This window comes from Lacerta agilis, chromosome 16 (assembly GCF_009819535.1).
Source record: "Lacerta agilis isolate rLacAgi1 chromosome 16, rLacAgi1.pri, whole genome shotgun sequence".
NCBI lineage: Eukaryota > Metazoa > Chordata > Lepidosauria > Squamata > Lacertidae > Lacerta > Lacerta agilis.
The window spans coordinates 22,731,777-22,755,868 of NC_046327.1; the positions used below are offsets into that span (position 1 = coordinate 22,731,777).

At 44.2% G+C, this 24,092-nt stretch overlaps 2 protein-coding genes across 5 annotated transcripts; one reads left to right on the forward strand and one right to left on the reverse strand.

Moving 5' to 3' along the window:
• Positions 1-864: 864 nt before the first annotated feature.
• On the forward strand, positions 865-8,540 carry ZBTB5 (zinc finger and BTB domain containing 5). 3 transcript variants are annotated; one of them, XM_033173498.1, is made up of 2 exons: positions 865-1,081; positions 6,406-8,540. In XM_033173498.1, exon 2 carries the CDS (start codon positions 6,410-6,412, stop codon positions 8,435-8,437), a length of 2,028 nt encoding a protein of 675 aa, XP_033029389.1. In that variant the 5' UTR covers positions 865-1,081; positions 6,406-6,409; the 3' UTR covers positions 8,438-8,540. The 3 variants fall into 3 exon arrangements, with proteins under 3 accessions (XP_033029389.1, XP_033029387.1, XP_033029386.1); XM_033173496.1 differs by lacking the exon at positions 865-1,081 and adding an exon at positions 1,617-1,635; XM_033173495.1 differs by lacking the exon at positions 865-1,081 and adding an exon at positions 2,292-2,638.
• Positions 8,541-10,593: 2,053 nt separating this feature from the next.
• On the reverse strand, positions 10,594-22,093 carry GRHPR (glyoxylate and hydroxypyruvate reductase). 2 transcript variants are annotated; one of them, XM_033173501.1, is made up of 9 exons: positions 21,942-22,093; positions 19,519-19,643; positions 17,406-17,478; positions 16,934-17,050; positions 15,535-15,623; positions 14,150-14,254; positions 12,852-12,987; positions 11,559-11,689; positions 10,594-10,817 (listed from the first exon to the last, which is right to left on the reverse strand). In XM_033173501.1, exons 1-9 carry the CDS (start codon positions 22,028-22,030, stop codon positions 10,696-10,698), a joined length of 987 nt encoding a protein of 328 aa, XP_033029392.1. In that variant the 5' UTR covers positions 22,031-22,093; the 3' UTR covers positions 10,594-10,695. The 2 variants fall into 2 exon arrangements, with proteins under 2 accessions (XP_033029392.1, XP_033029391.1); XM_033173500.1 differs by having other exon boundaries at positions 19,519-19,649; positions 21,942-22,066.
• Positions 22,094-24,092: the final 1,999 nt, after the last annotated feature.

Below are 24,092 nucleotides of genomic sequence, written 5' to 3' on the forward strand. Positions count from 1 at the left end.
CCGCAACATGTGATCAATTATGCAGGAGGGCGGGGACTTACCTCTTCCCCCCCCCCGCCTTTTATTGAAGTTGGCACCCCTGGTCTTGCATGTCACTAGCTCGCTTTCCTGGAGAAATTTGACTTGATCTCAGCCAATCCTGTTCTTGACTTCCTGTCATCTCCAGGATTGCTTACAGTAATGTGCTTTACAAGGATCTACTCTTGAAGACAAAAGCTACAACCCATCTGGAATGCAGCTGCAGAGATTCTTGACAGGAGCTGTAAATTGTTTTAGTTGCATTTTATTATGAATTATTATATTATCTTCGCAAGCTAGCTTGTATACCTTGTTTAAAAAGGCAGGGTATAAATAACCCAAGTTGTGGCAGAATATACTCAATATTTTTGATACTTTTTTATTAATTTTCAATTACAATCCAATAATAGCCTCATTATAACAATACCAAATTATAATACAATTACTAATACCAATCATAGAATATACTCAATGTAACAGGCACGGATAGCCAGCTCACATCTTTAGCCGTTTATGGTGTTAATTTTGAAGTTTGTGGACGCGCAACAGCCGCCAAATTATAAAGCGAATCAAACGGGGATGCGCAAGAGCCAATCTTTCTTCACTTCGTACTGAATTCTAAGTAAGTTAAGTGTCTGCGTTCTGTCCAATCATCGAGCTGTTTGTTGAGGGAATCCCGCCCCTCTCCTCGCAGGTTCCCAATCAGTTTTCGCAACCAGCCCGAACTCCCCACCCCATTGGCCGAAGCCCAAGCATGGGTAGCTAGCCGTTGCGACGGTTCAGCGTTCAACGGGTTCTGGGTTGCCGTCTGAGGGAGCGACGTCACTTCCGTCCAGAATCCGCTGAGGGGGAGAAAAGCGCAGCCATTCGGCGAAGGCGGAGACTCCGTGGACTACTGAGCCCGCCCCCCTCCCGCCTCTGAGGAGCGGAAGGAAGGACAAGCGGGCAGCGCCAGAGCCGAGAACAACGGGCGCCCCTCCCTCCCGGAGATACGGGGGCTCGGGACGGGAGGGGACTGTCGTCGCCGCCGCCCTTCCTCCCCCCCGCCCACCACACAGCCCAGGTGAGAGAGGCCGCGAAAGCAGGAGAGAACGGTCGTTGGGCGCGCGCGCGCGCTGCGCCGTGATTGGGCCATGACATGCGAGGATCTGGGGGGCGCGCGAGGGAGGGGCGTGGCAGGAGGCGGCGGGAGCGCAGCCTCGCGATTGGCTGCGGGGCGTGCGGCGGGGGTGGGGCGAGGCGAGGCGTGCTGCGGTTGGGTGGCCGCGGGGTCGCGGAAGGTGTGGGGGGGGTTGGTGTTCCTTCGCGAGCACGCGCACTTGCCGCCTGGGCGAGAGGAGCCCGTTGCGGGCGGTTGGCCGAGAGCGCCCGACCGGTGCTTTCCACCCTCTTAGCGCGGCCTGTTTCAGAGAGAGAGGAAAGCGAAGGGGGGCGGGGCGGGCTCTTTCGGTGCTGGTGCGCATGCTCCGTGGTGGTCCGAGGGGCGGCGTGATTCCGTGACAGACGTTGGCTAGGCTGTCAACGGAGAGGGAGCGCGAGGTTCCTGCCGCCACGCCCCCTTTCTTCCCTCCCCTCTCTTCCCTGGGCTCCCTCCCGGCGAGGGCGGGGCATGGACTGGTGAGTGGCCTGTGAGGAGGGGCGCCTCATGCCCTAGACGGGTGGGCTTCCCCCCGTTCTCTGTCATTGGCCCGCTTTGCATAGGCCTCACTAACGGGGGTGGGGGTGGGAGGGGGCTGCACTTGAGAGCCTCCATTGTGTCGCTCTTCTGCTCTTTGAAGGGAGGGTGCTGTGAAACGTTTAGTGTTTGGGTTTAATTTAAAAAAAAAAAAGCCTTGAATGCTAATTTAGAAAGGCAGGATCTAAACAGATGCATGAAATCAAGTGTCTTCTTTGGCGATAACTCGTAGCCAAGTAAGATAGTCTTCCATGAACATGGTTTTAACACTGAGTCTGTAAGTGACTGTGGAGACCAATTCTGGATCCACACGTCCTTCCATAGGTTTCCAGGTGGGAGTTGATCACAGTGAGGGTTTGCCAAGTGTGCCTTCCTCTTAGCACGTTTCTCCCTTTCATCCTGTGTTCAAGCGTCTTCAAAACCCATGACACCTTTGGTAAAGGCTGTTCAGGACACAGTTGTCTTTGAACACTTCTCTCCCCCCCCCCTCCTTGCAGAAAAAGCTTGAATTGGGGACAGGGGAGTTGGCAGGCCTGATTTCAAGTGGGCTTGGGTGCCTTGTAACTTGCAGTTCATAAGGGCATGGCAGGACTATAAATAGGCCAGCATGGCCCTTGTGAAAACAAGCCTCAGGACCCAATGCTGACATCAGCTTGGAGTGTGTTCAGTGTTTTGGAAAGAGTGGCGCTTTACTCTTAACTTTCGTTTGCCCCGAGTAAAAGATACAGGAGCCACCCCAGATTCCTTTACATGGAGTAAATAAGTATTGGTGCTGCTGCCTTTGAAAAGAGCCCTCTGCTCTACTGCCATTATCCAAGAAGACAGGCATAGTTGCATTCTGTTCTAGAACTGTCCACACATCTCTTTCAAGTGTGGAAAGACACCAGATGAGACTGCAGGGATTGTCATGTGTGGACTTATACCGAGGTACCCAAGAACCAGTTGGTAACTATAAATCTTAAAGTTTTGTCATGGGGGTATTTTGGATGTAAAGGTCTCCTTTCATCTAGGACTGAAACTATTTCAGAATAATTTCTGCTATGTTGCCTCTTTTCTCAGATATGTTGTCCATAAACATACTACTTCTTAGAAATTCTTTATGAAATTAAGTTCTTATCACTGAATGTCAGTTGCAATTTGCAACATAAAAAGTCACTTGAAAAAGAAGCTGCCTTATCCTAAATCGGACCATTGGTTTATCTAGCTCAAGATTGTATATACTGATTGGCAGCAACTCCTGAGTATTTTAGACACTGCCTAGATGTGCTAGGGATTGAACCTAGAACCTTCTTTGTATAAAGCATATACTCTTTGAGCAATGGCTCTTCCCTAGCTGCTACTAATTTTTTCTTTGCAGGAAGAAAAAGGGAAGAGAACATAATAAACCTTTGGAGCAGAACTTGGTAGTAGTGTGGACACAATGAGAAAACTGCATAAATAGGAACACAAGGAATGACCTAAAAGACTAGAAAGTATAGAAAACAAATGTTCATGATTTAGCCATGGTGCAGTTCATGGTGTCTTTAGCTGTAGTTTATCTCTCAAAACAATGAGCAGGGAAAAGCTATTTTCTAAGCTTTTTTTATCAGCTTAGAAAATGTGGCCTTAAGTTAGATGCTGGAAGCCACAACAAACTGTAAAATGTGATTGTGTTTTACTGTTGTAACATTATAATGTTCTTTTTTAGGGTGACTTTTACTAAGTTTAAACAAACATGTTTTACACGCTAATAGCACAATTGATCTCTGGAACTTATATAACCAGGTTCCCTCCATATGTTTTGCATTACAACTCATAGTAGCCTTCAGATGGTTAGCTAATGTGGTTGTAGTATAAAATATCTGGAGGGCACCAGGTTAGGGAAGAGTGAATTATAGCATATGACTGTTGCACATAGCCAAGTAAGAGTTACTAGCTCACAATGCCTTAGATAGTTTTTTAGCACTCTGAATTATAAATTGAAATGCTTGGAGCACACTTAATCTTAGTAAGAGTCACAAAGCATTCCCCTTTGAGAGCTGGACATGATTAAGCAAGACTAGTTCTCTTACTGTTTTTCCCTAAAGCAGGAGAGTTGAATTCAAAACAGATTAAAGGGCCAAATTCCCTACCCAACAGATGTCCAGAGGCCACATCCACCCCTTTTCATCAAAAATAAGTAATTTTGTACCGAACTATCCATTCCACCTTAATTAGGCACCAAATTTTTACAAAACAGGAATGGCTACCATAGTTCTGGCAAGTTACCTGTGTAAAGTTAACAGTATCTTAAGATAGCAAATGGATACTTCGTAAGAATACTTGGCTGTGTCATGGAATAACATCCATGAATGAGTCAGTCCCTTTAACTATTATGGGCATCAGCTTTCCATTCCTAAAGATAGAATCCTTTTGTCAAAAAGTAAACACAATGGGTCTTCAATTCTGCATTAAATCTTGTCATACTTACTGCTGGCATAGCTGTTGCATTATCCAGAGGTTGTTCTTGGAGACATTTGGCCACTATTGGAAATGGGATTAGATGGACCTTCTTGCAGAAACAAGCAGAGTACATGGAAGCAGCCATGGACCCACTGGTCATTCCAGATTATGGTCACTGAGTTCCTAGCACCCAATGGAGGAGCATCCCTCAGTTTGTCACAGTATTTCTTTAATTATTCTTACCACTTTGAACTGAGGAAATAATTGGTTCATTCAGTTTTGATTTCTTTTGACATTTTGTTCAGCCTAATAAAAATATTGCCCAATTTGGATTTTGAAATCTTATGAATCAACATATCTGCTTTTTATATTAAGTATAGTTATCAGTAGACTTATTTGTTTGATTCCATTAGTGCATATGTATTTAACTGAATGACAGAAGTGGTAAATACAGTATTAGTTGTTCATGAATAAGGCCTGGTGAATATTTTCTGAATAAGAACAAAAATGAAACTTAATGATTGGCATAAAGGAAATTGGCCATTTTACCAAAACTATTTTTACCAGTTGAAAAAAAGACTTCAAACTGGCAGTTTCAAAAAAGGCAATTGAAAGAGAATTCAGTTGTTGTTCTCTGACTTGATGGCAATTTGCTGAGCACTAAAGCCTTTAAAGCTAAGAATAGGCATATTTTGGACCAAAGTACGGTAGATGGAGGGAAAAACTTTTTCAAAGGGGAAGGTGGCAGGTAAAATACCTTTAAAATTTCAGTTTTTAGCTATGCGTATGAATTGTTCATTTTAAAAAATAATTCAAAATATTTTCAAACTAAAAGAAATTATTTGATAAACTGACTCAACGAAGCATAAGCAACAAGCATAGAGTATAAGCAGATCTTGAACGGTTCACATACTTCAGATGCCAAAACTAAACCTGTTACCTTTCTTATCAGGGTAAGAGCCTCTTTCTAGAAACAGCTGGAAAGTGGTCTTCAATCTTCATGGCCTTGGTTCCCCTCCCTGGGGGTTCCCAACTACCCAAGTGGCTTTAGTAATTGGTCTTCACTGTTCTCTGACATGCACAAGGAGCATCTAATCACAGGAATTGACCAGGTTCTGGCACGTTTTGTGGAGTAGGAGCCCACAAGGGCAGTAGAGAGTCAAACCTGTTGTGTGCTGTGTTTCCTGGGCAGCCAGTTCTACTTGCCACTGGCAAACTGCAAAACTGCACTCAATTACTCTCTCTCTCTGTTGGCTAATCTCAGAATTTCTTCAGAGTTGAAGAAATGATTATTAACGAGCGGTGACAAATCTAGCCTCAGGGCCAGATTGTACAGCAAACCATGACATAAGACAGGCTTATGTTGGGTCTGCTGAGTGCTGGATAAGGTAACCTGTTGCAGCCCATGCAGCTCAAGCTGCTAGTTGTCCTATGGCCTTGTTATATATGCAGCTATTGAGTGTGCTGGGAATTCAGACATTTCTTTTGTGTGTGTTTCATCTGTCTGCTTGCTCAGCTGTTAACATTCCTCCCCTTCTTGGAATCCCCCTGTAATTTCTTTCAACTAATTGCATCTGAGTATTTTGTATAGGTATCTTATACTTCTCCCCAGCACAGTCTCTGCATTTTAACATTAAATAAGCCACATGCTCCTAAACTGATCTTCTGGACTTGCCCAGCTCTTTTGTATTGCAGTCTAAACTTTGGTTTCCATTTCCAAGCAGAATCCCATTGTGTGTCTCAGGCCTGAAGCTGTTGCATTCACATTCCTACAAACTAAGGAAATCATGTGTATTTCAATATGGTGGTGATAAGTTTTAAAAACAAGCCTACTACAGGAGCTTCTATTATCAAATGTCTACCGTATTGGCCTATATATAAGCCACACTCCCCCCCCCAAAAAAAATTCTGACCGTGAAAAGTTAAAGTGCGGCTTATATTTGCAACCTTACAGAATGCAGCCAGGAGCGCAAGGCAAACAACGCCAGGAGTGCAGCAAAGTGGCGCCCGCCCCACACGTAGTTCCCCATCCTCCCCCACAAGGCTGGGAAGGGGGAGAGTGAGGAAGGGGAAAGGCCACTGGTAACACAGCGTGGCCCCTCCCCCCAGTATGCAGCCAGGAACAGCGAGGAAGGGAGCGGCTTATATTTGGGTATTTTTTCTCCCCCCCCCCATCAATTTTAAAGGTGTGGCTTATATTTGGGACAATACGGTATATTTTGTGCCCCATTTGTGTGCTAAAAACCAGAAGTTTGGTCCTTGTTTTTACATCATATTCTCTCTTTTCATAGGATCATGGATTTTCCAGGGCACTTTGAGCAAATCTTTCAGCAGTTGAACTATCAGCGGCTTCATGGTCAGCTGTGTGACTGTGTCATTGTGGTGGGGAACCGGCACTTCAAAGCACATCGCTCAGTCTTGGCAGCATGCAGCACACACTTCCGTGCTCTTTTCACTGTAGCAGAAGGAGATCAGACCATGAACATGATCCAGTTGGATAGTGAAGTAGTGACAGCTGAAGCTTTTGCTGCTCTCATTGATATGATGTACACTTCCACACTCATGCTTGGAGAGAGCAATGTTATGGATGTGTTGCTAGCAGCTTCTCACCTCCATTTGAACTCTGTGGTTAAAGCCTGCAAACACTACCTTACAACAAGGACACTACCAATGTCTCCACCAAACGATAGAGTGCAGGAGCAGAATGCACGCATGCAACGGTCTTTCATGCTTCAGCAGCTGGGATTGAGCATAGTGAGCTCTGCATTAACTTCTACCCAAAGCACAGAAGAACAGGCAAATTCTATGAGCTCATCAATCAGAAGTAACATAGAGCAACGGAGTGCTTTTCCGATCAGACGTCTCCATAAACGTAAGCAGACTTCTGAAGAAAGAGCGAGACAACGCATTAGGGCCCCCATAGATGATTCTATCATGTCAGATGTTACTCCAGAGAGCGCACAGACTGTGGTTCATTCACGAGATGAATTTTTTTCCCCAGACTCGCTGAAAATTGTAGACAATTCTAAACCCGATGGTGTAACTGACAACCAGGAAGATAATACTATTATGTTTGACCAGTCTTTTGGTTCCCAAGAAGATGCACAAGTGCCAAGCCAGTCAGACAACAGTGGGGGAAATATTTCTCAAATGTCTATGGCATCACAGGGAACTCAAGTGGAAACTAGCTTTGATCAGGAAACAGCTTCCCAAAAAAATAACTTTCAATGTGAGAATCCTGAGGTTGGACTAAATGAAAAAGAACACATGAGGGTAGTGGTGAAATCTGAGCCTTTGAGTTCTCCAGAACCCCAGGATGAAGTGAGTGATGTGACTTCCCAAGCAGAGGGAAGTGAGTCTGTTGAAGTGGAAGGAGGAGGACCAAGTGCTGAAAAGATAGAACTGAGCCCCGAGAGTAGCGACCGTAGCTTCTCTGACCCACAGTCTAGTACCGACAGGGTGGGAGATATCCATATGATGGAAGTAGCAAATAACCTGGAACACAAATCTACCTTCAGTATTTCAAATTTTCTGAATAAGAGCAGAGCCAGCAGTTTTGGTGCTGGCCCGAATAATGAGGACAACATTCCAAATACAACCAGTGACTGTAGAATGGATAGTGATGCCTCTTATTTAATTAGCCAAGAATCTGGGCCTGCTAATGGTCATTCCTCTGCCACTGTCTCTCATGTAGAGAATCCGTTCAACGAGAGTGCAGACTCCCATTTTGTCAGGCCTATGCAGGATGTAATGGGTCTTCCTTGTGTACAGACTTCCGGCTACCGAGCAGCAGAGCAGTTTGGAATGGACTTCCCAAGATCTGGCTTGGGGTTGCATTCTTTATCGAGGGCAGTCATGAACTCGAGAGGCGGTGCCACCACCTTTCCTGGGTATCGCCGCATAGCTCCCAAAATGCCTGTAGTGACCTCTGTTCGGAGCTCTCAGATTCCGGACAATGCTCAGAATTCTCAGCTGCTGATGAACGGAGCCACTTCCTCTTTTGAAAATGGGCATTCTTCCCAACCTGGCCCACCGCAGCTGACCAGAGCATCTGCTGATGTTCTTTCAAAATGTAAGAAAGCCTTATCTGAACATAACGTCTTGGTAGTAGAAGGTGCCCGCAAGTATGCCTGCAAAATCTGCTGCAAGACTTTTCTGACTTTAACAGACTGCAAGAAGCACATCCGTGTTCATACAGGCGAGAAGCCGTATGCCTGTTTAAAGTGTGGCAAGAGGTTTAGTCAGTCAAGCCATTTGTATAAACATTCCAAAACTACTTGCCTACGCTGGCAAAGCAGCAATCTACCCAGCACTTTGCTCTAACTCTCTTCCTCAGTTCCATGATGCCAATACAGATTTTTAATAATCCATGGAACACAAGAGGCGAACATTTGCAGTGTGATTGTGCCACACACGCAAATAAAAAGGCTTCTTTTTAATACTTGTACCATACCTACCTCACAGGGGTGTTGTGAGGCATAAACAACTTCTAAAAAGCGCTTTGAAATTCTCCAGCTCTGACACAAATGTAGTTCTGAGAATGCAGTCTTAACACACATTTGGGAGTAAGCCCCATTGAACTCAAGTGGGATTTGTTCCCAAATAAACATGCTTAGGATTGGACTGCATGTATTATATATGGATACAATCCTTAGTGTCATTAGTTCTAAGAGTAGGAGAAGGGTTGGAAGAATGAAAGTGTAGCTAGCACATAACTAACTAGCATGTTTCAAAAAGCTGAAGTGCAAACTTTGTAATGGTTTTTTTAAAAAATGATGTGAAAGCATTTATCTGTAAAATAGGTTGCTACATGGAGTGTGTGAACAACATTATTAAGAGCTCTTTATTGTGAGATGGCTTATCTTGAAGAGAAATGATCTTTGCACCTCAAAGTGCTTTTGGAGTGTGTTCTAGAATAACATAGTTTTAGGGGTTCTGAATGTATTTTTGGTTGTTTTGCAGTAACATACACTGTGTAATGAAGGTGCTTACCTTGAGTCCAATGCAAGTAACTTTTAGACTGTCTGATATATGTATGTGTGTATATACTTTTGAATACAGAAAAATCTAGGTGTTTCATAGTTTCTCTTTTTGTAAGATCTTGTACTGAAAAGTGAAGTTTGTGTCATGCTTGGTAGTGTTTCTAATCAATTTGTATTTCATGTGTTAAACTCAACATTACGTCGTAAATGATCTGTCTACTGTTGTTATTTCAAAAGGCATTCTTTTAAGTCCTTTGACAATGAAAGTTGCCTTTTCAGGTGTTGCTGGTCAAGCTCATCTGAATTTATGGTACCATTTTCAAATATTTTTTTCCTTTAATGTGCATTTTAATATTAAAAGTCAGTGGTGGCTAGTAACATTTTGATGTGGTAGGGCTACAGTTTTTAATCTTGCTGTTTTCCTCACAATAGGACTCGTACGGTACTTTTTCTTTTTTTTTAGGAACGTGTGCCATTACACCAAGTGCAGAGTGCCATTGTCTTACCACTGAAAAACATCAATAACTCTCTGCACATCTAATTTTTCGAGTTTCACCTGTAGAATATCGTGGAAAGGTTCATTTCTTTCAGTAATTCAACTTAAAAGGTTATTATTGTGATTATTATGGCATACAGCTGATGAGAACTCCAAATTAACAATTTCAACTTTGGGGTTTTCATCAGCTGTACGCCATAATCATCACAATTATAACAAAAAAAGGCTTGACATGTCTCGCTTTGCATGTCATGAGTCTATCTCATATATTAAACTCCAGAAGCTAATAAAAACAATTGCTTACATAAATGGACTTTTCCACGGTATTCTAATTTTTTGAGTTTCACCTGTATGTAGGGGGCAGAGCTTCCGAGTTTGGTTTCAGCCTTCCCTAGCCCTAAGGCTACCAGAGCCTCAACAAGTAGGAGAGCACTCACACCCTCCTTTTAAGTTCAGGCTATTGAAAACAGATACACAACCATTTTGGGGGAATGCTTTGGAACTGCTTCTGAGAGTGGGGAAGTTGTCATTTGGATGGAATTCAAGTTGCATTGAGGCCTCAGGAACCAAAGAAGCTGCTTGGGGTGGGCAGAGGGCTGAACCACAGCATAAAAAACTGCCATGACAGTTGGAGATTTGTTTCCTTACATTTAATCAAATATCAATAAGGCAGGATGAGAAACCATCAGGTCTCAGTAACTTGTGGATTGGCTACAGTTGGGGAAGCCTGGAAGTCCTCTACCTTTTAAAACAGGTCGTGGTAAGAGCTCCCCCACTGAAGCCTATGACAAAGTAACTTACAGCAGTAGAGGCCACTATAGGAGGGAGCAGGGAGAGAAGCTCATTGTTTTCAGTCTGCTGCTTTCTGTCTGCTTCTGGTTGAACAGTTGTAGAAAACATTCCAGTACACACCATCTTAATTACTTTGTATATGATATAGAATATTGCTTTTAAAAATAGGTGTGAACTGGAACCTTTTGCTATAATACACAAAAGTCTGCCACTGTTTTAATGCTTTATTTGAAAGACAGTTTGTCCCATTTAATATCCATTTGGGGCAAAAAGTAAAAAAAAATCCTTCAAAACTCTTCCAGTCTTGCTTCTCACAGCTTGAGTTCACTTGGCATACTTTCTCCTTTCAGTCCAGCCAGAAGATTGTTGGCAGCCAACACTGACATGGCATTCCTTGTGGCGTAGGTGGCGCTTCCAATATGAGGCAAAATTACTGCTCAAGGCGGGGGGGGGGGGGGAGAGAAGCAATTTAGGAAACAAGCAAGTATAGTTTTTATTGACTTGTAATCACTAGTTCATGAATATATCATTTTATCAGATACTATATCTTGATTAATGAAATCACTTTGTCAGGCCAACCCATTCCCTCTGTATTCTATTTCCAGGGCCCCTCCTCTATTAAATCAGTGTTTAAAGATGATATTATCTGTCTTTTGCAGGGCATGCCAATCCAATTACAGCCCAAAGATGCCTGCCTTACGGAGAGGAGCAGGAGTGCAAAATTCAGAGGATGCCCTCTGCATTTCATTTCTTGCTTTACCCATGCACATACTTAAGGCAACATCCTGGGAGAGAGTATAGAAATGCCACAGAATGTGGCAGCAAGCATAGATTTCTTTTAAGAACAGCTCCCAATTTAGAAAAGAACGACCCACAAGTTTCTAGCCCTTGTGGTTTTCTAGCCCTTATGGTTGCAAAGATGTTCTTTTGACACATTTCCACAAGAAATAATCTCTGCTTGCTATTGAGCATTGCCGGCTCAGTGCAAGTGAGACTTGAGCAGCATCTGTCTACTTCTGAAAGGCAGCCGTTAATTCCCCAGGAGGAGACGGTGCAGAAGTAGCTATGTGCACATTAAGTCTTTAGCTGAGATTCCTGCATTGCAAGGGGTTGAGCTAGATGACCCTTTGGGCCCCTTCCAACTCTACAATTCTATGAAATTAAGTCAGCTTACCACAGTTCTTGAGGGAAAGAAGCGGATTATCAGTAGGCAGAGGTTCTGGGGTTGTAACATCCAAGCCCGCTGCTGCGATGTGGCCATTGACTAAAGCTTCGTAAAGGTCCTTTTGATTGACAACAGTGCCCCTAACAGAGCAAAGTGAGAAAACGTGGGGTGTGAAGGTGTTATTGAGCCTATACTGCACATTGCAGTAAATAATTCAACAAGACTCTCATGGGGGAAATATGAATTGTGGCTTTTCTTGACAGCTTAATACTACCACACTGTTTATGCCTTGCCTGAAATGGCAAGGGTGCTGCTTTGCTGGGCTGCATCCCCCATCACTCTGGTACTCTAGGAAATCATATGGGGGGCAGCAAGTAGCAGTGACATAGAAACGGTGTTAAGGATTAAATGATTCCCAGGGTCATTTGCTTACTATTCAACTCATTGCACTAACGGAAGGACTTTACCCCTCCTCCCATTGCACCCTGCACCCAAGCTTCTTGGGGTGGGTGGGTGGGAGATTGTTATGTCAGGCAAACATAACTGAACTGATTGGGACCTTAGCACTATGCAGAATACAACCTGCTGATATTGTACATGCTAAATTTTCTATTTTGGCTGGTGTTTGCTGCTTTAGAAATGCAATAGGTATGGAGCTAGGCAACTGCTTATTAGATAGACTGAGCAATATACAGCACTCACAGGAGCAATGAATCTCCTGTCTAAGGGAAGAACTGCAGAATACAGTGGTGCCCCGCTAGACGGAAAAAAAGACGAAAATTTTTCGTTTTGCGAAGCAGCCCCATTGACTTTTTCGTCTTGCGGGGCAGCTTCCGCTAGACGAATGCCGTTCGTCTAGCGAGTTTTTCGTCTAGCGGGGCACCACTGTATTAGTTTTGAGTGGTGCAGGCCTTGATAGTGAAAGACCTCAGAGATCCAGCTAGTTAAGTGTTGTGAATATGAAAGCTTATTTCCACAAGTGCAGCTTCTTTACAAAACCAGGGCAGATATCTCAAAAAAGGAAGCATGGGTGCAAGGGAAGATGTGGCGTCTTGTACTGCAATGTATTTATCGTACAGTGAAAAGATTTGGACACGGTGGAGGCCCTTAATTAAAACAGGGAGGGGGAATGATTTGTGCATTAAAAAAAACTCATGATAGACAAGGGTATGTTGCAGCTCTCGGCTCACACTCCTACATACTGTCATGTTACTTCAGTTCCAGTAGCACTGGGACTTGGCATTGTCTTGGGGGATGTTCCCCCCATTCCCAGCCTCCACTCTGGGCCACATCTGGTTTTACCTGCTTGTGTTGATGAACACAGACGTCTTCTTCATCTTGGAAAAGAAGTCCCGATCGCACATCCCCTGAGTGTCGGGTGTCAGAGAACATGTCACAATGACAAAGTCCGACTCTTCTGCTAGCTTGGCAAGGGGCACTGGAGAAAAGAAAGAAAGAGGAAACTCACTGTGGTCTGTTTAAGAGGTTTACCTACTTTCGCTAGCTTTTCCTATTGACCAAAACAGCAAGGGTCCTTCTGAATAGAGTCAGGAGAGCAGGGATGATTCAGGCATGCTTGAGTCTGCACAATTATGCTTTTTGGCACTCCCTGAACCCTGTCGCGGCATTCATATGAGCCAAGGCAAATGGGAGGAACTGCCCTACTTCTGTTTTCAGAGTGTACTGTTCTCCCCACCACCATGAGGACGATGATGTACAGCGATGTGTGCATATCCAAGTGTTCTGTTCTTTCAAAAGGATCCTGTTTGACTCTTGTTGTTTAACTCCGTGGCACTGTGGGCTCTGAATTGCTCTGAACAAAAACCTAACAACCATCCAGTGTGCTGTACTTTGCCTGAAGGGATGGATGACTGATCTTCCAAAACACACATGCGCAAGGTGCATGTGGCTGCCATATCTGTTCCATATTGACTCTTGCGGTGCTATCCTGGTGCAGCAGTCAGTACGTCTCATTATAAACAGCATGTCTCCAGAAGGGAATTGCTGTTCTCTAAGCGAGACTAAGGTTAACTGGTCCCTGCTTTGGCAATGCTTGCATGACCAAATGACTTAGGGGGTGGGATGCATAGCCCTCATTCATGAAGGGATGTATACTCCTCACTTTAACTATGGTCACTGAGAACAGGAACGAATAAATCTTAAGATTTTGTCAAACTGAAACAATTGTTCTCATTTGCAGGAATAGAGTGAATCCAGTTTTCAACCAATGTAACACCAAGTCTTCTCATTTCATATATATAGTTTTTCCTCACTGAAGTGACTTACAAAAAGCCATACTGGATCAGGCCCCTGTTTCATCTAGTCCCAATGTCCTTTCCTCACAGTGGACAACCATATCCCTGGGAGGAGCCTGCAAGCAGGACCTGAGCATAATGGCACTTCCTCTGCTACAGTTTCAAGCAATGACTATTCAGAAGCATGCTGCCTCTGACCTATGGAGGCAGTGAACAGCCTCCATTGTGCCCAGCAGCCACTGATAGGACTTCAACTTCAGTTTTCTACTCCGCATCAATTGGGGGGGGGGGGTTTAGCATTGAACACATAAAGAAATTCCACCAATACGAAGATAGAACTCTCACCAAACTCAGCTTTCAGTTCCATAGCAGCTTCAGGTTTGGGGTGACGTCCTGCATACAAAAACTTCTTGACTCCAAATGGTTTCAGACGATGCGCTACAGCCTGCCCTAGAAACATGAGGAACCAAAGGACATCACATCACTCACTAGGCAAGGATGTTTCATCCTTCAAGACAAAGAAATGGGGCTTCTGAAAATGGTGTTAGCACTTCACAGGTACATGCAAAATTCACATAATCAAAGGCTTTCTTTAACACTGAGTGCCCAAATCAAAACTTAGCACTTGAGCATTCTCAGAGGAGCAGATGAGAAAAATTGGTAAATCGGGGTAGATACAAAGAATTATTTTACCACATCTGTATACCTGATCCATGGTTAAATCTTACCATTTGGCAACAGGATAACTTTGCCACATGGTTACACACAAACTGTACAGTGAAACCTCTGTTTTCAAATGTAATCCATTCCAGAAGACCGTTTGAATTCCGAAACGTTCGAAAAGCAAGGATCAATGGGTGGTTGGCAAAATCCATTGAAAAAATGGAAAAACATGCAGCAGAAGCCGTTTGACTTCCGAGGCACATTTGAAAACGGAAGCAATTATTTCCGGGTTTTCAGCGTTCAGCTTCCAAATCGTTTGGCTTCCGAGACGCTAGAAAACCGAGGATCCACTGTATTTGGAAAACTGCCCCATGGCTGCAGACCTAGCCATGCCTCGGAGTAAGCTACACTGAATACAATGGGACTTCCTTCTCAGTAAACACATCTAGAGTTGCACTATTACCCAGAATGCTGAGGGAAATCTTTCCTGGTTAGAGGCCACAAATATTCTGAACTGAGTTTCTCCAGTTCCCCAGTTGGTCCAATGGCAGACGAGCCATGAGCAGAACTTAAGCTCTTGCTGTTCCCGGTGGATTATCGTACAGACGGGTAGCAGAATGGGCGGGTTACCAGCAGCTCTACATTGAAAAGGCGACAGCAATGGCTGCACTAAAGGCATTTACGGCACCATATATCTCAAGGGTATGTGAGAGAGACAACATCAAACATTGCACGGCTCCTTTTGGGGTCATGGATATTTGTTCAAAGAGACAATCAATAGTAGAAAGTCCACGTTGCAATAAAGTGAACAGTACAAGCTTTAGGACTGATAACCTGAGCCTAATCTCAGGGGCTCAGTTCTGCAGAGATTGTTCAGTTAAATGTCTCCACACAGATGCAGCAGATATCTCCTTTGGGGTCGCAACTTGAGGTTTGGACCTGGACACGCGCGTAATGCTTGTTTCTCTCTCAACCTACCTACCTTGCAAAGATGTTGTGATGGTCCAACCAGCTGTGAGCACCATGGTGGAAGGGCAGGCTGAAAATGAATGTAGAACTCAGCTTACCTATTCTTCCTAGCCCTATAACCCCAACGGTGCTGCCGGAAAGTCCATAGCCACACATCCAGAGAGGCTTCCATGTGGTCCAGCCACCGCTGCGAAAAAGACACCAAATTACAATGGGACGTTAGCTAAGGAACATCCCCAGAGCTTAGCAGACAAACATGAATATAATGGCAAGAAAAAGCTGCATTGGCTAGACAGGCTCTTAGCTAAAATTCCAGAAATGAGCAGCTGTGGACAATGACAACTCAAAGACACTGTTATCTTGTTACCTTAGACAAAGGAAGAAATCCTGCTTTAAAAGCTTTGATCCATCCTTTATCTTGCAAGGCCCACAATGATTTCAGGCCTAATCCCATTCTCTATTCTCTATCCCCGTATCAGTTGGGTGGACTCCGGAAAATAGCAGACAAATAGCAAATGAACACTGGAACCAACATACGTCTTATAATGTCCAGGGAGAGATGCTAAATTCTGCCAGTTGAGTAGCCCACATCTAGCTATCAGAGGTTCAGCAGTGTACACTTAGATACCTTGATCCATTGTTTCCCAAACTTGGGTCTCCAGCTGTAGATTTGCACCAGCCTGTCACCACAATATAACTAAAGCATTTATTCAAATGTAACTAAGATTATTATATACTCTTTGAGAATGCTTAAAAGGAAAGCAACACTTCATGCACACCCTCTCATTCATCCGTACAACAACCCTGTAATGTAGGTCACTATTATTACTCCTCATATTACAGGGTGAAGCTGAGAGTTCAAGATGCTGCATGCGGGCTATCTGATGGGTTCGTGGCAAAAAGCAAGATTTGGATCGGGGTTTTCCCGCTTCACAGTTCAGCCTCGGGGACCTGGTTCAGACTGCAGTTGTAGTGCAACTGAACTCTGCTGCAAGTGTCGGCTTGTATAGCTGAATGGAAATAAAACCAGATGCCAAAGACAAAATAGCTTGAAGTCCAAAGTTCAGGGGACTTGGTCACCTTCTGGCAACAAGTTTTCAATGTGCATATATTTTTAAATCATTTGTGTGTGTGTGTGTGTACAAGGAGCTCCTCCTTAGCACAGTCCAGCAATGGTTGTATAAGTGCATCCACAGTTCCTGTGAAGCAAGTAGAGTAGAGGATCTGCTTTGCATACAAAAGGTAAGTGGCATTTCCAGGTAGGGTGCCTGAGAAGCCTACCTAAAACCCTGGAGAACGGTCGTTCAGAGTAGACAACACTCAACTGAACAGACTAACCACTTTGATTAAGGCACCTTCCTACTTTCCAGTGAGTCACAGTTGCCTTTTTTAATATGCTGAATGAGGCGCAAAGACAAAATAGGACACGACCACCCCCTCCAAGCAGTCCAATCAGTGTGGTGTGGAAGTCCCATAAATACCACTGTGGACACTCACTTCTTCACTTCGTCCACAGATTCTGGCAGCCTGCGGGCCGTTGCTAGGAGCAAAGCTACTGTGAGTTCAGCGGTGGCATCTGTCAGGATGTCTGGCGTGTATCCCACACGGATCCCACTAGAATTTAAAAAAAGCAGTCAGATCTTCTGTGTTTTGAGCCACAAGGCACTTATTGACTAGTTTTGTGGTACTCATCATTCCTTCAACACAGGGGTAGCCTGAGCATCAACTGTTTGGTCCATAAGCCAGATGGGCAATGGCATGCAATTAAACCCCAGCCGCTAATTTCCTTTGGCAAAAGCTGCTCTGGGAAGAGGCGATTTTCAGCAGAGAAGCCTCTGGGGAACAGCAAGGGTGGGTTATATAGGGCTGGAGTGATTATTAGCCCTTCCACAACAACTCTCTTTTCTCCCTGTCAGGATAAGATGTAGTTTGCCTCTAAGAATCACCTTTTAAAAGATGTGAGTCTTACCGCTTTTTTATTTCTTCAATGGCAAGATGGTCATATCCCACGGACAACGTACTGATTGTCTTAAGGGATGGTCCTGAAAAAGATGAAGACCATGTGCTCAGATCAAAAGGTAATGAAGAGGAAGGCAACTAGGGTTGGAATAACGGCACGAGAAGGGGTTAATTTCCTTTAATATGCATAAATCACCCCAAGGATGAGTTAATCACAGGTGCAAGGTCAGTCGAGCCAATTGCTATGGTAACGAACCAGTGCCCCGACTATATCTATGATTAATGCCCCTCAGTCTGTTAGTTTGCAGTTAGTCTGCGAGTTGTCAAGTCTGTTGGTGTTACCTGTCCAGTGTTACATCTTGAATTGCTGGAGTTTATTTGGAGCAATGGAAATATTTTGTACTTGCATGTATCTGCATATGTCTGTATCTACATTCAGAACTGTTTTAGTGAGCTTTATCTTCTGCAACAGTAAACTATCTGGACCTTATGCTTTTTCCGTGTGGTGACTGGTACTGGGAGCAACTTGCACTGCGTGGATATCTCACCTGAGATTCCCAACAACTAGTTTGTAGGGGAAAGCAGTGAAGTGCTCACCTCAAACACCAAAGCTCCGACCAGCTTCAAAAAAGCATTAAAAGCTAAAGAAGTTGGCAGCAACAGACTTGTCAAGGTTTTTGTCTGGTTACTAATAAACACACAGAAATGAAGGCGGCAATTCCTCGATGAGGTTTCACAAGATCCTGCTTGAAAAGAAACAAAATAATAAAAGAATGTCAGCTGTGAATGGAAACCTAGCTTTTGAGCCATTAAAAGGCTGTGAGCTTTCATTCATTTATCTGTGCAATTGATCAACAAAATACAGTGGTACCTTGGTTCTCAAAAGCCTTGGTACTCAAACAACTTGGAACGCAAACACTGCAAACCCGGAAGTTAAGTGTTCCGGTTTGCGAACTTTTTTCGGAAGCCGAACATGCTCCGTTTTGAGCAGGCGTTGGCAAGGTTTACCGGCCATGGGCCGGATCAATCCCACAGAGATTGTCTGTGGGCTGGACTGGCACAGCGCGATGCTGGAAATCGCGTCTGCGCATGTCCGTGGTGCCGAAAATCACTTCTGCGCATACCCAGATGCTGAAAATTGTGCCTGCGCAGAAGCGATTTTCAGCGTCTGTACATGCGCAGAAGTGGTTTCTGGTATCTGCATGTGCGCAGATGCCATTTCCGGCACCACTCGGCAAGTCCCCGCCCCATGCGCGGGGGACTTGCCGAGCAGGCGGCTCGGTTTGCGGGTGGCTCGTGGGCTGGTAAAACGGTCTTCGTGGACCTCTGGTTTTGAGTGTTACACTTCCAATTTGAGTGTTATGCTGAGGTGTGTCTGTTTTTGCTTTTTATTTTGCGTTTTTGTGGCTCTTTTTTTGTTTTTGTGACTGTGCGGAACCCAGTTCAGCTACTGATCATTGATTGTGTGTGCATTGTTTATTGCTTTCATTTTATGGATCAAGGGTCTCGTTAGATCGTAAAATTCATGTTAAATTGCTGTTTTAGGGTTGTTTTTAAAAGTCTGGAACGGATTAATCCATTTTTCATTACTTTCTATGGGAAAGCGCGCCTTGGTTTTGGAACGCTTTGGTTTTGAAATGGTCTTCTGGAACAGATTAAGTTTGAGAACCAAGGTACCACTGTATTGCATTGAAGATTAAGATTCACACTCCCAAATTAATCAGTGGGGAAACAACAACCCACAGATACAAACACAGTATAAAAATGGGATTTAACAGCACATTTGGCTCGTGGAACTTTCCCCCCAGATACAGATTGTTTGGCCAGATAATCCTGAGGAGCTGAATGCAAACCTTCACCAAGAGAAGATAAGAAGAATGAGACTGGGGTGATGTCAGCCCCATGAATTTATTCCAGTTCCACCTCTTGAAATGAATTAGGCACCGACTTCAGCCTCATACAGATAGATGCAGGGCTCTGGTCTGCATTCGCACCAGTATCTGGGGAGCAGCCACAAACTTTGCCTACCCAGGTTGTCACATGGAGCAGCAGCCGCTGGCCATGTTAATGTTTCTACAGCCCACCCTGACACCATTCTGTTGAGCTCCCACCTGAGGTCTCACCTGCAGCATCCAGGACTTCCTTGTCAATCCGGTCAGACAAGAGGCACAGGAGACCATCCTTACCAGCCACCCCCGCCAGCAACTCAGACTTTGGGATTGGTTCATCTGAATCCCATTGCTGGACGCTGCAGCTTCAGAGGAAGCAGGAAAGGCAGAATCACACAGAGCAGATCACAAGTCGACAGGAGGTGCTAGAGGCTGCACAGCTTTCGCCACTTTAGGTCTTCGGTTTTAATTGGCAAGGACAAACTTTAGTAAGATTGGCTACCAGTTGCTTAACCTGGAATCTGTTCTGTTGCAGGAGTGTTGTGTATTGTAACAGGGGACGAATGAATATATGAAATTATATCACTCGTGCTGAGAAAGGTTGCTGTAATTCAATAGGAAACTATCCCACACACCCTTTAACATTTCCAAAAGCCCAAGGCTGTGGAAATGGGTGTTTGCATTTTTCACCAAATAAAACAGCACCTCCCATTGGCTTCCAGCGGCCACACACTACCTCTGCCCACTTCAGGAAGAAAAACACTCTGCCCACACCCTCCTGCATGTGCCCACCTCAATGAGAAGGGGGCTCTGCCCACATGCCCCTGCTTTTGCTGCCTGCCGAGAGAAATGGAAACTGCCCAATTTTGGCATTGCACAAGTCACTGCTGAAATGTGAGATGCCAAGGTCCATCACTGCCCTGGCAATCTGTGGACACAGTAGATCCTAGCGCTCCTTGAAATGGGCAGCAGTTGGGCAAGAGACTTTGGGTATACTGTAATATACAACTTGCAGCATGGAAGAAGTTATGGAATTGGGATGTAAAATTCACAGCATGTTACACGTTGATGGAAAATTATATGAAAATGATGTACCATTGGTATTTAACTCCTAGTAAATTAGCAAAAATGTATAAAACGGGGTCAAAATTTTAATCTGAAAAACCAAATGAATAAATTTTTTAAAAATAAGTGGGCAGCAGCATGTGAAGAGAGAATCAGCAAGCATGGAGAGGAGAGTTGGCAGGTAAATGCCCAGCTGTTCCACTTCCACAACGGCTGCTTGCCGAGGTTTTCAGCCAGATCTCCTCCTCCTCCTCCTCTCCCCTGAGTTGCCAGGCATGTGGAGGATTTGTGGAGTGGGCAATGAGGTCTTTCATGTGGCCCAGGGCAGCATGAGTCTCTTGCACTACTTCTGCCTGTGATGAAGTCCAGTGCAACATGAGGAACACTCCAGCATGTGCGGGAGGGGGGGGGAGATTTGGGGTAGGGGATTCACATCACCCTGAGCTGCGGCAGGATGCAGAAGCAAGGCCACCCACCCCAGGGGTGGCATGGAGGGGAAGCATCAATAGTGACCACATGTTATGGCCTAGGTACTGATCCCAGACAATTTTATTCTCCTGGTTTGCACAAAGGATTAACCATTAGCTGGCCTGGAATAATGGCACTCTTATTTTAATGTAATCGGCTGGTCAGCACACATAACAGTTTAAACAGACAAAATTACTCCAAGGCAGGGTGGATAAAATTCAAAGATGTTTTTTTAAAAAATAAAAAATCATTTTTTTATTTAAATCAATTTTTTAATTGATTTTATTTAAATTGGATTTTAAAAAATGCTTTTGGAGATAAAATCTTTCTAAAGATAGTTTTCTATTTAAGTTACATTATTGTCCAAATGCTATTCATCAGGAAATAAGGGTTTATTTTAATTTTTTGGGATAAAAATGTAATGTTTATATGTGTGTGTTTGTGTGCATGCACTTTCAATAATGTTATTAAGTATGGTGTCAGGAGATGGTACCCACTTTATCTGGACTACTACTATAGATGCACCCTGGGTCCAATGCAGGGATGGAAAACCAATGGCCCGGCAACTACTGTTGGGACCATCGACCCCGTTGTCTGCGACTATTGGGCATGCTGGCTGGGACGGATGCAACCTCTGGAGGGCTGCAAGTTTCTTATCCCTGGTCTAATGCTACAGACAGGCCTCCTTTGCTTAGTAAGCCGCCCACCCACAATTTTATTTTTGTACGCTGCCATTCCACAGTTCAAACCATGCTTGAGGCGGCTTACGATATGGGGGGGGGGGAAATACATAGGCACAACGTAACAAAGGTCGTCCTAAACAATAAATAAAACATTTAAAAGATGCACAATCATAAATCACAACGAGATCCGGATACAAAAAAGAGACAGCAACAAACAAAACAACAAAAATTCTCTCTCTCTCTCTCTCTCACACACACACACGATTTCCCAAAGGTGCACACGCAAGAGAAGCGGTCGTGGGGTTCACACGTGCGTGTTAAGCAAGCGCAGAAGGGGAAGAGAGTCCGGGGAGCAGCCAGCCGGGCAACCTTCCCAAGGGGAGAAGGGGGGGGGGGTTCCTCCTTTGCACCACCAGCCCGTCTCCCAGCCAGCCCACTTACTCTCCGGCCCGGCTCAAGGCCGCCAGCCCCTCCGGGGGGATCCTCCGCGTCACGAACACCTTCATGAGTCGCTGCCCCGCCGCTCTCATGCGCCCGCGTTGCAAAGGAGACTCCGGGCGAAGCGGCTCCTTCCACGCCCCCTAACCCTTGGCCCGGGCGGCGTCCGGCTGAGAGCGGCTTACTCGGCAGCGCCCCCTGGTGCCCATCCTTGGCCACGTCCAAAGCCGGCAGTCTGTTCGCCTCGCCCAGATGTGTCGGTGCGTGTTCTCTAAAAATAAAAATAAAAATAAATAAATCCTTGTAACTGTATGAATCCTGCGGGTGAATGGGACTGAGACTAAGCAAAATAACATTGGTGAGGTTCTTTTCCAAAGGGCAATGTCTTTTTGTCGCAAGCAGCGCTTTTTCCCCTTGTGGTAAGCAGGAGTACGCATACCCCTAAACATTTTGTGAATCTATTTTTGTTCATTTACTGTGTTTATTTTTCCCAGTTTGAACTATGAAATGGTGATTTTCTTGACTCAAAATGAGGGTAGCCCATAACATTCTTTTAGAAAAAAAGCACTGGTTGCAAGCAGGGCCGGATTTAGGGTTGATGAGGCCCTAAGCTATTGAAGGTAATGGGGCCCTTTATATGTCCAGCTGTCCTTTGTCAACAACAAATTGTCGCTGTTTTTTGTCTTTATTATATGCTATATATGGTAATTTATGGACCTAATAGGTATCTAGCTATGTATTTTATCGAAGTAATTGTTGAACTGAAATACAGTTAAGAAGAAGTATATTAATAGTGAAATAATTATTAAGCTCTAACTTAAAATGATTCATAACAAACTTGATAATGCAAACACATTGGCCATTTGGCAGTAACAAAAATTCCTTTAGAAGCACAATTTACAAAGGCCCATTACTTACATCATAGGAGCCTACACAACATAAAACACTGTTGCTCTATGTAGGTTTCATTTTATTTATTTCATTTTATTTGGTTTTTTTTATCTTATATTTTGGAAATGTACATCCAGTTTTTTTCCTTTAATTTTTTTGGGGCCCTAAGCTATAGATTGTTTAGCTTATACGTAAATCCGGCAGTGGTTGCAAGTGGCGTATTGGGAGTGGTACTCCCAATTCCTTCATACCTGTAAGGTGATTTATTGGCTGGCTTTTTATTGTGGAGTGAAAGAATTGGCAGCTTTTTAGTTTTGTAATTAATGGAGACTTTCCTTGTAATTTGACAACGATGGCAGAGATGGGATACTGTCCTTCCAACAGTCTTATAGTCACCGCGAACCCATATGCAACCTGGATTTGCAAGGGGGGGCAGTCTTCATATTTTAATTACTTTCACCTGGTTTGTACCGTAGAACAGATTATATGCTTGTTCCCGCTTAGAACTTCCTAAGCATTCTCTGATGTGGGTTCTTATCTTTAGAGGTGTAAATAACAGCAAACTTAAAAAAAAAAAAAAAACCACCACAAATTAATAAACATTCCCTTCTCTTAGGAAAAAAACCTTGTAACAAGCAAACACAGACAACAACTTCTTGTTGTTGCTTGGTCCTTTCTATCGCGCATTCATGAGGCTAGAGGACAGCACTAGTACATACCCTCCAATATTTCTCTGATAAAAATAGGGATGTTCTATATTATTATTATTATTATTATTATTATTATTATTATTATTATTATTATTATTCCGCCCCTCTGACTGGGTTGCCCCATCTACTCTGGGCGGCTTCCAACATATAAAAACATAATAAAGCATTAAACATTTTAAAATCTTCCCTACACACAGGACTGCCTTCAGATGTCTTCTAAAGGGTTGGTGGTGGAGCTGGTTCTCTGTCCATCTGGATGGAGAACCTTCCGGAAACAGCCAGTGGTGAGAGTATTTTGAACTAGGACCTTGGAGCCCGGGGTGCAAATCTCCACTCATCCCTGAAGCTCCCTGGGTGACCTTACGGCAGTCGCTGTCTCTCAGCATAACCTACCTCACAGGGGTGTTGTGAGGATAACACGAACAGAGGGGGAAGCATGTAGATCTGGAACATCCTCCTCTGAACACTGGGCTGTATGATAAAAGGATTTAAACACACACACACACACACACACACACACACACACAGCCTCACTCGCTCCTGAGTCTGCCTT